Below are 13,429 nucleotides of genomic sequence, written 5' to 3' on the forward strand. Positions count from 1 at the left end.
CAATTTCACTATTGCATGATAATCAGAAATACCATAATGAAGCTGGTTGGATTTAGAGTAGGAGTTTTCCGTTTGCCCAGCCCCCAAAGTAGATGACACTAGCTGGGGAGGGGATGTGGCCAGGGCAGCCATTCATTATGTTCCATGGACAGCCTCCACTGCTGGTTTCCTATAGAGCCGCAGCCCTGTTGCAAGTGGCCCTTCTCTAGCAGAACCTATTTGTAAAGTGCAGTGAAGACCTATTCAGCTCTCTCCTCAAGGCAAATCCTCCAGTAATGCGGCTTTAAGGCAAATGAACCCTCAAACTTTGCTCTAAAACTTTTTTTTTATTGTGGGGTGTGTTCTATATCTGTGCTCAGTAAGGCGCCATCCCAATATGCAGCAGGATGCCTTTAATCCATTTTTCTTTTAGCTAATGCCTTAGGAAACCCTCCCTGAAGAAGTAACTTTTGTTACTAAATATACTAAGGAAGCATCATAACAGGTTTTTCCCACCTTTTATCATAAGGTGCAGAATAGCATCTAATGGCATGATTCTTTTTGTATTTACTTTAATACAGAGACACTCCACTGAAATCAGTGGCATTACCCTGGTATGAAACCAGTGTGGGATCACAATAAAGTCCACTGCATTGTCTAATGGATCTAAATAAGCAAACTGATGCCAGTTCACCTATCTACCTACCTAAAGACTGGAGCTCTTTAAAGTGGCCTGGGTGCAGTTGGTGAATAGGTGTTGTCCAGAATGATGGATGTGCCTGAACAGTTTCCATTTTCTGTTGGCTGTAGATGGTAGCTATAACTGAAGATGCTGGTGCAGTAGAAAATGCTGTTGTAACTCAAGCCAGTGAAGCTACTGCTGCATCTGAAACGTCTGATGAAGGTGACAAACTTAAAACAGAAGAGAAGGAAGCAGAGGTGGCTCAAGTAAGATGCTTTCTGAAGCACTACACAAGAAAATATTGGACTGTTCATGTCTCCTGGCCTGAGTTATCACAACACCCCTTCTCAGGAGAGCGGTGACTTATCTGTCTATATTGGCCCCCATTCTGTTTTAAGTGACACTGGTATGAAGTAGCACCATAACTTCAGTGGAGCGATGCCAATTTATACCAGCTGGGAATCTGGCCCAGTATACACAAAATAATTTCTGATGACTCTACAATTGATAGATACTCTCAGATGTGTTCTGGGGTTTTTAACAGGCTCAATTAATCTTAAAGATAAGCAGAAGCTATTTCATTCCATTAGCTATAAATCTGGAGAGCAGTGGCTTGTTAAACAGAGCTTTGATTCTCTTCAAATGTGTTTTTTATCTAACTGCTCTTCCCCTCCCCCAATGATAAATAAGATCAAGTGCACTGGTTCAGAGATGCTGAGCACATGTAATTCCCCTTGAAGTCAATAGGAGTGGTGAGTGCTTAACAGGGGAGATTTTCAGAGGCACAAAGGGTAGCAAAGGCCTAACTCCCACTGATTTCCATTTGGAGTTCGGTACCTTTGTGCCTCTGAAAATCCCCTCCCCTCCTCCCCCTCCGGCACTGCTGAAAGTCAGGCCTTGAATCTCATGTAACTCTAGAAGCAATAAATTGCAAGGAAACTCTAGTGTGTGGTCAGGCTGGCTTTCAGCTTTCTAGCAGCTGGAGACCAAAGAAAAGACCCCAAGTGGTACTCTGGCACTCTAGAGATCAAGGACTTCATGTCATGATTACCTTAGGCTCTTCATATCCATTTGTTTCAGTCACCCTCCTGTTGTCTCAAGCTCTTCAGGTTGTGGATTGCTTTTTGTTATGTGCTTATGCAATGCCTCACACAATGAAGCTGGGGCCCCAGGTGCTACCACAGTACAAATAATAATAATCAGAACAGTCCCTGACCCATCAATAAAAAATCTATCTCTCTCTCTGAAGGGTTTGGGGGTATTTTTGACCCAGACTATATAAAATAAGCAATAGTTTGATAGACCTGGTAATCCTCCATTCTACCTGCTTCCTCATGGGGGGGATGGGAGAGGAGGTACAGATTGAGATTTGGGAAATGGGAAACTCATTTACACAATCTCTCCCACACCCACACGTTAATGAACAATGCTACAGAATTGGGGGAGAGGTATTTCCCTTGAGCACCAGGCTGAATTGGATATGTTGGCCAGGTGAATAGCTAGCCAATGCGGCCTTTAGAGGGTTGCATGCCCCAGACAGCTGCCTAAAATACTGTCTGAATAGGGCTCTTATGATTGTAATGAGCTTCACATGGTCTCTTCTCTCATTTATGCTGGTGTAACTCAGGAGAAATTTTAATTGGCATTTAAACTATTGCAAGTGAATATAGCGTGTCTGATTTCGATCTCTCACAAGGTTTACACTAGTGTTACTCCACTGATGTAAGTGGAGTTACTGCTGATTTAGGGTAGTGTTATGGCCTGATCCAAAGCACTCTGAAGTTAGTGGAGGTACTCCCATTAATTTCACTGGAAGTTGGACAGGAGCCTAAGTGAAAACAGAACAGGGTGTAGAATGTTTTATCTGCTATGATGACAGTTCTAATCCATGGGGAGTAAGATAGAGAATTGACATGGGGAGGAATGGAGACCGGCAGTCACAAACTGGGAGGATATTATCCCCTAGATGCACTAGCATAGCTCTTCTCAATGAGAAGATCAGCTATGGATGAGAGGAAAATACATCTGTATTTTCTCTCATAAACAGAAAAGCAAATAAAGTAAGTTTTGTTCCATACTTTTTAGAAGTAAAAACAATGAGGAGTCCTTGTGGCATCTTAGACACTAACAAATTTATTTGGGCATAAGCTTTCGTGGGCTATAGCTCACTTCATCAGCTGTATGGAGTGAAAAATACAGTAGGCAGGTATACATACACAGCACATGAAAAGATGGGAGTTGCCTTACCAAGTAGGGGGTCAGTGCTAATGAGGCCAATTAATCACTCTCAAAACATTTCTCTCTGTTTTTTTTTTTTCCCCAGGAGAAAGTCAGCAGCATCCCTTCACTAGTAATAGAGCCAGCATCAAACAACGAAGGGGAGGGAGAGGAACACGAAGTCCTAGTGAATGAATCCAAAGCTGTTGTGGAAGACGTTGGCGCTCAGGGCATTGAAAGTGATGCCAGTGAAACTTCCCAGGTTGTAAGTGAGCAGAAAACCATTGAGGAAACCCAAACTACATCCTCTGAAGAACAGCCTGTGTCAGCAGATGATGCAGCCCATGGAATGCCACCTGGCTTTCTCTTTAAGGTTTACTTGAGTATTTAGTCACTCTTATTTTAAACATTCCTTTAAACCTAGCATCAAGTGTAAGTAAGTATATCCAAGGGCACAGGTTATTTAGGCTGATGGCTGTGTGGTTAAATAGCAAAAATGTCAAGCTATTTTTCCTTGAATTGTTTTTTCTACATAAAGGGGGAAATAAAACTTGTACTGTTCTTTATGTGGAAACATGATCCATGTAGAAGTATGGCATTCAGTCAAATGTGCAAGTACACTAATCTAATCAGAGCAGTGAAAATATTTTAATATGTTGGGAGAATTTCTATGGCTTGCATTATGCAGCAGATTAGACTAGATCAAAATATTCCTTTCTGGCCTGAAAATCTATCAGTACAAGCATGGTCCCATTGAAATCCAATGAAACTTTTGCAATTGACTTCAATGCAACCAAGATTCCACATATTATTAGAGTATCTTTTAAAGTGATCATGTTGTAAAGCATTCTAGTTCAGTGAACAGGTCTGAGAAATTCTGCCCTAAGTGTGTGTTGGCTCCTAAGAACCTTTGTGTTTCTTGGTTCCCAGGTACCTGATATTTCTTATTTCAGAATGATTGACTAGTAGGTAAGCTGAACGAAGATGAATGAAGTTCATGTGCTCTGTATTATAATTTGGATAGTTCAGTCTAACTAGTCCCATAACAAGCCATGGTTATGCCCAGTTATTTTGGATTGTTTTTTTCTGTTCTCATACACAAATATTCTTTGCAAACTTTAAAAGTAACAGGTCAGAGTGAGACATGTCATGTGACTATGACTTAAGACACACTGATAGTGTGCCTCTATTTTTTCATCAAACTCTTGTGAGTTAAGGGAGAATGCACAGCTACCATTCCGGCCTTTGCCGCAGTGATGCCATGGGATTAGTTGCCATCAAGGAAACTAGAACAGGGTATCTGTTTACGGAGATGGAATTATTTAGTTAAGTGGGCCATTTAGCTCTGCAAACAGATTATCTTATCAGTAATTACTAGATGAAGTGAGAAATATCATAGCCCTAATTTACCAGCAAACAAGAGTGCTTCCCGGTCCACACAGCAGGATTCCCATTACCCACACCTTTAACTTACCACTGGAATTATACCATTTTCCTCACTATTATTTACAGGGAGGATTGCTTCAGGAAGATAATTCCTTCAGGAATAAGATTAAAACCCCAGAACCACAGATATCATTAGGGCATCAGCATTACTCTAACTCCATACTCAGTTTGCCTAAGATAGGTTGGCCAAATGCTTTCACCCTTCCTCGGGAAAGCCTCCAATTATGCCAGTCTTTGAATAAGGACAACAGGATTTGTCCAAGCAGCAGTACTTATGGGATGTTGCAGCATCACCGATCCTCCAGATCCCTGTGAGTTGAGGGTACCCACCTGTCATTGAAGGAATGAGTGAATAATTAAATTCATATTTAATATGTGAATTTCTTCATGGAAGAGAATAAAAAACATGGAATTAACAAACATATCAAACAAAAAAATGAAGTGTATGTGTAATGATATCAGTTGAAAGAGGCAATGCCATGGCAGTGTATTTGAGAGTTTGAAAGCACAGTACAGCTGCACATTGTTAAATGTGAGTTGTGAAAGAGAGAATTTGTTTCTACTTAATTTTTCTTATTACTTTCCCTAGATGATGTCCTCATGTTTTGTATTCTTTTCTTCAGGTTGAAGCTCTACATGATTTTGAGGCAGCTAATACTGATGAGCTTAACTTAAAACGAGGAGATACTGTGCTAGTAATCCCTTCTGAGGCCACAGATGACCAGGTAAACAACCGAGGAACCATTTCTTTTGCTATTTTTCTTTTCCTGGAGATATTTCTAACCGTCTAGAGTTAATAAGAAATGCAGTCATTTAAAATGGCACTGTTAGAACATATTAAGACTAAAATGGTCTTCATACTTCATTTTCATCTAAGAGTAAAAGGCAATGTTGATTATAACTTGGAAATGCAGTAGATGTATTGATAGCATGATTTAACCTTCATTATGGACCAACATTCTTCTAGATTTCATTTGGCTGCTTTAAATTATGGTTTTACTTCTCTCTCTCACACACACTCACACACAGTAGATGCATACAAACAGTGCATTAAGTCACTGTAAATCTTGTTTTAACATTGCAGCAAAATCGTTGTCTAGTGTCTGGAGCTTATACATATAGATTGGAACAGATCAAATCAATACAAATTAGGCCATAGAGTATTTTGCTTACAAATTGTGTAACCCTACAACCAAATTGTGTAGTAATTCTGTAGCTTTAACTCTGCCCTCTGGAAGTCTAAATCTCCTATAGTATTGGTTCTGGAAATATCAACTTCTATTAATCCTGCAGTTCCCTACCCAGGCAAAAGATCTGGCAGCTTCAGCCAAACCTCCAGTGGTATTAGCTGTGGAGGACCAGGCCCCCAAAAGTGTTCAGGTTGTTGGCAACAGAGCTTTAATTTTGCTGGAACACAGAAAGATGTTTTAATTTCATTTAAATGTTAAACATTTGCAATAATAAAATAAAATGGTTTTTAAATAGAAGATACAATTTTATACGCTAAATAAAATGCCTATTGAAGTCAATGGAAAGACTCCCAAAGGATAAGCCCAAAAGAGATCATAGCTCCAGATCACAATTTGATTTGAACAAAAAGCAGTCTTCAGCTTTGCTTAAAACATGGATCTACCCTCTCCCCTTCTTCCATAGGCAGTGGAGAAATGATTTTACCTTTTCAAAGGGTTCAAGGAAGGTACTGCACCTATTTTACCAAGCTTCTTCTTGTTGGTTAGTTCCCCATTGGTAGGGGAAGATATGAAGAACATGCCTCTATTTCTGTCATTTCGAGGCCTGATCCTGCAAGTACGTAGTGCTGGGAATATTCCTTACCACCCTAAATAATCCTATTGTCTTCTATGGGACTATTCAGAATGCTAAGCACTGTTCCTGACAGCATGTGTTTGCAACATTCAGTCCTTGTAATATTCCTTTTAAGCAGTGCTAATGTTATCAGCTGATCTCTTGCTTTAATATATGAGCAGGATATCTTATCTGTTTTACATTTCTAGTATACTGTACTGGATACTTTTTCAGCATGACCCTACACTCTTCTTATAAAGCTAGATTGTGCTATCCTGATTCAAGTTGAGTAGTACTTTATTCCATGTGTAGTCCCATTTATTTCAATGGCATTATTCACAGAGTAAGGTGCTAAATGTGAGGATGACAGAATCCGTCTCATAGCTACTTAAGCCCTTAGCTTCCATTGAAGTCAATGGAAGTTGGGCACTCAAATACTTCTGAAGCTCTGGGCTATATGCCTTAGCTCTTTTTTCTTGGAGTATTAAATGTAAACTTAATATTTTTTCTGGGTTAATCTAGAAAGGTGTATTATTCTCTTGTTGTTTTCATGTAAATCCTATTAGCATTAATTGGAGTAAATTGTGTGTATTGATGGAGAAAATAGACTTTTTTATATATTCATGTTTCTGAATTCAGATAACATCTATTATTATTCAGTGCACATTTGCCCTTCATGTTTATCATCATCATTAAACTTAATATAATACCACAACGTACCCTAGTGAAGGACAAAAAAGATTGAGTTTTTTCTTTTTTTTTTCTTCTCAGCTGTTCATTTTTCTTCCTTCAAAAGTGGCCTGTCTAAAGCCATATTTCTTGTATATTTGGTAGTATCGATTCATAGTTTCAGAACATACCAAACAAGAACACTTTGTGCTTGTTTGATCCTGGTGACTCCACTTTTTCTAATATACTTGAGTTGAATTGATTAAGATTAGTTCTAGTCAGCACCTGTCCCTAGCAGAATCTGCCGCCTCCTATGATCAGGAAGCTGTCATTTACTACTGCCCCTTCTGTCTCAATCATGCCATGTGCTTGAAAGATATTTTCTCAGTTAAATTTACCCTGGTTTATTTCACTGCCAGTCTAAAATGTTGTCATCCTTACCTGCTTCAGTGGTACTCAATCCTGATTAATTAGAAAGTCATTTCACCACTGACTAAAAGCTTCAGAAAGCCATTAAATCACAATTTGATGTAATTTTGTATTGTGTTGAAGTTCTATCAAAAGCATTCAACCTCTACATGTACATGATAAAATAATCACAATGCAATGGCAGGAGTTTCCACCATGTCTCATTATTTTGTGACTGTCTGGATCATATTTCTGAAAAACAGCCTCTAATTTGGGACCTACACTATTATGGATTCAGTTAAGTGTGCCCACCATTCTGCAAGTGTAGTCACTTGTGGGCAAAAATGGTTAAATGTAAATGGCCAGGATACAGACACTTGCATATGCAGATCAGGCACCTCAGTCCCTTTGTGTATCTAGCTCTAAATCTTAAAGTTCAGATGTTAGAGCGATTTGGTGGACTTGCTCAAAGACTGCCAGAGTGCGTATCTAGCGGATTGGGCCCCCTACAAAACACAGGAGGAGGATATTGTCCTCTTATAGCCCATAGCCCGGTGATGAGCATAGTCCAACACAATATGGGAAGAGTCATGTTTAGATCTCACCTGTCCCTATCTGAGGTGGAGCAGGGACTTGAAGCCACATCTCCCACCTAAAGCCAGTGGTTGAGGTACTTAGTCACTCTCTGGCCCAATGAGTATTTATTTATACAAAGTGAAACCGTAGAGACAGAGAACCCTGCCCCAGAATATCCCATAGCCTAGGGGTAAAGGCACTCTCTTGGGAGGTGGGAGACCTGGATTCAAGTTCCTACTCCAAATCGGGCACAGTGGGGATTTGACCCTAGGTCTCCCACATCCTGGGTGAGGTCACTCACCACTGGGCTAGGATATAAGAGACCACCTCTGCTCTTTTTATTTTGTGAAAGCATGCACAGCTACGCTGCTGTAGTGATTCTAGTGTAGACTAGCCCGTAGTCCCTTGTTAGGAGTAGGGCTTAGGCCACACACCCCTCCTTGGCATTTCCTACTGGCTGGCTTAGGCAAATCAGCATGCTGGTGTTTGTAAATCCCATTCCTAGGTGTCAGGCTCTCCTCATTCATTATATAGGAAGGCTGGGTGCTTTACTAGGGGCTGTGGATTCCACTAGGCAGAAGGATGCCTAAAGTTAGACACTGCAATTCTGTGTCATCTGTGCAGGTCTCACTGCTATAGTCTAATGTGCAACAACAACAGTGTAGTTGCAAAGTTATAGGGTAGTTGAAGACACTGAAAATTTGGCCTACTATCTCCTCTCACCCCCCCCTCCCCCCACCATCTATTTTTGTCTCTTTTGTGAAAGCTGGGACAGGTCTCAACGTTTCCCTGCTATTTGCTTAGCAATCTCTGCTGCCCTAAGTTATAGCAGCAGTTCAATGTACTGTATTTCATGGGCCTGTTAGTGGTCAATTGAACTGCTTCATGTTAGCTCACCATGTGAACACTGCAGCTCAGGGGGCTAGGCCAAGTCTCCACTGGAGCTGCAACATCCACACTGCTATTTTTAACATGCTATCTAGAGCACAGCTAAAGTATGATGTCTACCCAGGCTGGGAGGCTCACTCCCAGCTGCAGCGCTGACCTAGCCAAAAAGATTTGGAGCTGAGAGCAGAGGATATATTTTGAAACACATTGAATGAATTTTATTCTAAGCAGGGTGGGTTAGCACCACAGCAAGTTAAGTTTCCCCAATGCCAGCCCCTGTAAGACCCTGCTTTTCAGTTACTTAACCGCCAAACTATAATAATTTGGTGTGAAGTTTTCAGTGCCAGGTGTCTGCCTCAGTCTGGATATTTGGAAAAGTTTCAAGTAATGGTTTTGGAATCTTAGAGGTACTTTAACAGAGAAGAGCCAGGAACTGTTGCCATCACCAACTTCCACTACAGGAACCACAGTGAACTATCCTGCATAAAAAGGGGAGAATTTAGGGTGATTGGAAAGGAAAAAACCTGTAATTTTCTCTAGCTTGTTGGGGTTAGAAGGTTCTCCCCCACCCCAAACACCCCTAATATTACACAGTATGAATTTTAAAAGGACCTCACCACATCCTCCCACTTTGCACCTGTAAAATGCTGTCTGCCTATAAATTCTCCCTTTTACCTTGCAGGAGGCTGGATGGCTGACAGGCATTAAAGAATCTGATTGGCTGCAGTACAGAGATGCAGTAACCTATAAGGGACTTTTCCCAGAGAACTTCACAAAGCCCTTGGAGTAGTTCTCAGCTCAGGCATAACAGTGTTATAAGAAGTTCAGTTGGTAGGTTTTTAAATCTCTTTGAAACACAGGAACCCACTTTTGTAGTTAAACTGCTAATGGTTTACAGACTGGTGCCAGACAAAGCTTGGTGAAACATATCAAATGAGCATGAATGCAAACAGTTAAGCTAGCCTCGTCTGAAGCAGTATATGAAAAAATATATTAAGAGAAATGTCCTTCTTTGTTCACACGTATGTGGCAACAGGTTTGTTTGTGCTTTGTCGGAGCTATGGTGATCCTGTATTTGATCCTTTCCCATGAAATCTAAAATTAGCCTCCACACTACAAGAACCTTAACTTCTCTGCACTAAGTGTATTGTATTGAGTTGCTGCACTACAGAAGATTTTATTAGTAATCCTTTAGTAATGAGGTCAAATTATTAAATTATGTGTTTAAAAAAATGAACTGCTGCAAAGGTTTTCAATGTTATTTTTGAACATATATACACATATATGCTTGTGTATATATAAGTGCATACAGATACATATGCATTAACACGTTACCCTCCATTGTAGTTCTTTGACTCTGTAGTATCACTGATAGATGCATTGCTCTTACCAGGTCTGGCATTACAGTCAATAGCTTTGTTCCAAAACAAAGCTAGCTGCTCCATTGCCAAAACATTATACAGTATCTGTGTTTGTAATGTGAAATTTTCATTCTGAGATGAACAATTATTACTATCACGTTCAAAGCTGCTAAAACATTGGAAGGCATGGCTCAGTCTCCTCTATTTCTAGCTGCAATAGTTTGAGATTGTGTGGATGGAGTGGTTATAATGCTAATCTATACTTTAATTGGCTGAATTATGAAAACAAAAAATATCTGAGGACAAAACCAAACAATATATTTTCACTATATGTATTTATGCAGCACACCTTCACAGATCCTTTTAAAATAAGGTATATAATGTATCATGTATCAAGAAGTCATATGTAAACTATTATGTTTTTCAGTGTTGTGTCATTCAAAATAAACCTTTGATCCAAAAGAAGCTGTTTTTGAGAGTTTTTTGAAGTTTGGTTAAATTGGAATGAATATAATCCTACCAGTTACTCTCCCTTCCACCCCCACCCCAAAAGATACTCAGCACAACAGATACCCACCCATATGTATGAGTTCTAGCACAAACCATCTCATACCTGCTCTTCAAACAGAATGAATTTTTCTTAGCGCTCTAATCCCCAATTAGTTTCTGACCACAAGAGAAGGAGCTTACCTGGGATTTGGTTAACGCACAACTGCAGTTCACATTTTCTACTCTGCATCCTTTGTCCATTTACTGTACTTTGAATCCAAATCTTGGAAAGAAAAATCTTTCATGAACTGCATTGTTTGTGGGGCTGTGTATCTTTAAGAACATCTAGGATGTTCCTTGAGTTCCTTTTCTTGACGCCTGGTTCCACGTCCATTAGTGGACTTGCTAGGACTTTTGATCTTGTAGCTCCCACAGGCCTAGAAGTCCTTGTCTTTGAGTGATCCAGAGTACAGGATTTCATTTGGGAACCAAAACTGTTCCTCCGTTTTGGTCTGGTGCAGTAGACCCCGAATTCTGCTTCCACAAGTTTGAGGTGGTCAATGAGACCCAGTGTTGCTGGTGTATGTCACAGATTTGATGTCCTTATGCCCCACATTGCTTTAAATGGTGTTTGACATCTACATTTCATTAATTTTCTGTAAAACAGTAAAAACAAAATAACCCCCCCCCCCCTGCATTAAAGGGAGCATCCTCACCTCTTTCCTAGAACCACGGTTGTCCTCATCTCCTGACAGCAAGGAGACTGAGGACTCCAGGCCCTGTTGCTTCAGAACAGTAGAGGAGATAAGAGGCAGGAGGACATAGTGATCAGCTGAATGTCTTAATTTAACCAATGCTGACTGTACTTTGTGCACTTGATGCCTTGGGGGTGCTAAGTGCATCTGAGACTGTCCCATGCCATGGCTACTTCAATGCCATTGGTGCTGGTCTCACTGCCATTGGTATCTGGTATGCAGCCTACACAAGAATTTACACAGAGCACATATATATTAAAACGGGAAAGCTCTGATCTAGAGTAAACAGCCATCATGGATACTTTTGCCCCACATAAATACTATGTGACTATTTTCTTCATGTTGCAATTTTGCCTCCCTTTTTAAAAGAAAAATGGCAGTTTGTAAGTCAACAGGATACCAGAAATAATAAGACCCACTAATAATGACTCTAGTATCCACATATGGATTATGTGCTGCAGGTTACTGCAAGTGTGGCTGATATGTCATGGGGGAACTCCTCCTGCTGGAGTAGAGCCTTTTCCAATCTAAATCAATGCAGTACATGGCTTGCTGGCAGCCAGAGTTACAGGTGCAGAGGAAGGTTTCAGGTGCCTGCCTGAAGCATGCCAGCCTCTGACAAGTCTAATTTCAGATTAGCCCTGCCAGAGGCAGATGAAGGGGCATCCAACTATCTGCGCACTATTACTGCTTGCGGTCACCCAGGAAGGATTCAGAAGGTCTGGAGTAAAATCTGTCCAATAGCGGAGTCCATCACCATTTTCTCTCCCTGACAGGGGAAAAAGGTAGGGAGAGGTGGTAACATGTGTGCTGCAGTATTTAAAAGGCCCTTTAGATGCAGACAGGGGTTGCAGTAGAGGGAAGGGAGAAATTAGAATGAGGGGGGATTTTTTTATTGGGGAGGGAAGGGGTTCCAGTAGCCAGCTTTGAAGGTTTAAAGGAGAAAAGTTACTTACCTTATAGTAACTTGAGTTCTTCTAGATGTTTTGTCCCTGTGGGTGCTCTGCTGTGGGATGGTATGTGCCTGTGGGGTCTCAAGTGGAGAGTGCAAAGCAGTGTCCGCAAGCCAGTGCCTGCACAGAGTAGCACTTCTTGCCTCCAAGTAAGGACATAACGGAGGTGTAAACCCACCGCTACTCACTTCCTTCTCAACTGCAAAGCAGACCCTACACAGCTGAGAAGGAGGAGAGCAGGAGGAGCACCCATAGCAACAGAACATCTTTAATGAACTCAAGTTACTGTAAAGTAAATAACCTCTCCTCTTCCGTCAGTATATGTTTCTATGGGTGCTCCATCATAGGAAACTCCCAAGCAGTAACGCAGTGAGGAGGAGGGTGCTGGGACACCAAAAGCAGCATCATCCCTGGAAGCAGGTAAGATGGCATAGTGCTTGGCAAAAGTATGAAGGGAAGGCCAATTTGCAGCCCTACGAATTTGTTATTGGGTCATCCTTCAGTAGAGCTGTAGATGTGTACTGAGCTCGAGTGAAATGTGTTTTTTTTTTCTCTCTCTCTCTCTGAAGGGGCTGCATCCCACTAGATTCATGGCAAGTTAAGATGGCAATTCGAAACCCACCTTTTGAAGTCTGAGTGGAAATGGGTTGATCCTTCATCCTCTTCTCAAATGATACAAATAGCCTAGGAGAGGCCCAGAAGGTCTTAGTAGGGCCCTCAGCTTCTACCTTGACAGATCTGACATCTAGCATATGTAGACTGGCCTCTAAGAGGTATGAGGTTTTGGGTAGAACTCTGGCAGGCAAATCTTTTCATTAATGTGGTATCCTAAAGAGAAGTTCAGGAGAAAGAGAGAATGGGGTGCAGTGTTACTTTGTCTTTATAAACGGTGGCATAGAATGGGTCAAATGGGAGAGCATAGTGCACTTATGGCTGTCTAGCTGAAGCGATGGCTATGGAGAATGAAGTCTTGAGGGAGAGATGAAGGAGAGATCAGGTAGCCATCAGTTTGAAGGGAGGTTTCCTCTGGGCCTAGAGAACCAAACTGAGGGGCCAGATTCTGTATTGGGGGTCAGAGGGCAGGGGGACAAGATTTATAAGCCCTTGAGGAATCTAGCTGAGTAGGGTGGGCAAAAACTGAGAAGTCTTTGATGGGTGAGAGGAAGGCTGTTATAATGGCCAAAATGTACTCTGAGCCAATTG

General features: G+C 41.1%; 1 protein-coding gene across 4 annotated transcripts in view; it reads left to right on the top strand.

The window, feature by feature from the left end:
- AMPH (amphiphysin) overlaps nt 1-10,446 on the top strand; it is a 167,570-nt gene extending 157,124 nt beyond the window's left edge. For all 4 annotated transcript variants that reach the window (XM_084620552.1, XM_084620553.1, XM_084620554.1 and 1 more), the window contains 4 exons: nt 790-927; nt 2,985-3,251; nt 4,948-5,049; nt 9,351-10,446. In XM_084620552.1, coding sequence (XP_084476678.1) covers nt 790-927; nt 2,985-3,251; nt 4,948-5,049; nt 9,351-9,458 — 615 coding nt within the window. In that variant the 3' untranslated portion in view covers nt 9,459-10,446. The remainder of the gene's footprint in view (nt 1-789; nt 928-2,984; nt 3,252-4,947; nt 5,050-9,350) is intronic.
- Nucleotides 10,447-13,429: the final 2,983 nt, after the last annotated feature.

The sequence above is a fragment of the Lepidochelys olivacea genome (genome assembly GCF_965140295.1).
Source record: "Lepidochelys olivacea isolate rLepOli2 genome assembly, chromosome: 2".
In the NCBI taxonomy this organism is placed as follows: Eukaryota; Metazoa; Chordata; order Testudines; family Cheloniidae; genus Lepidochelys; species Lepidochelys olivacea.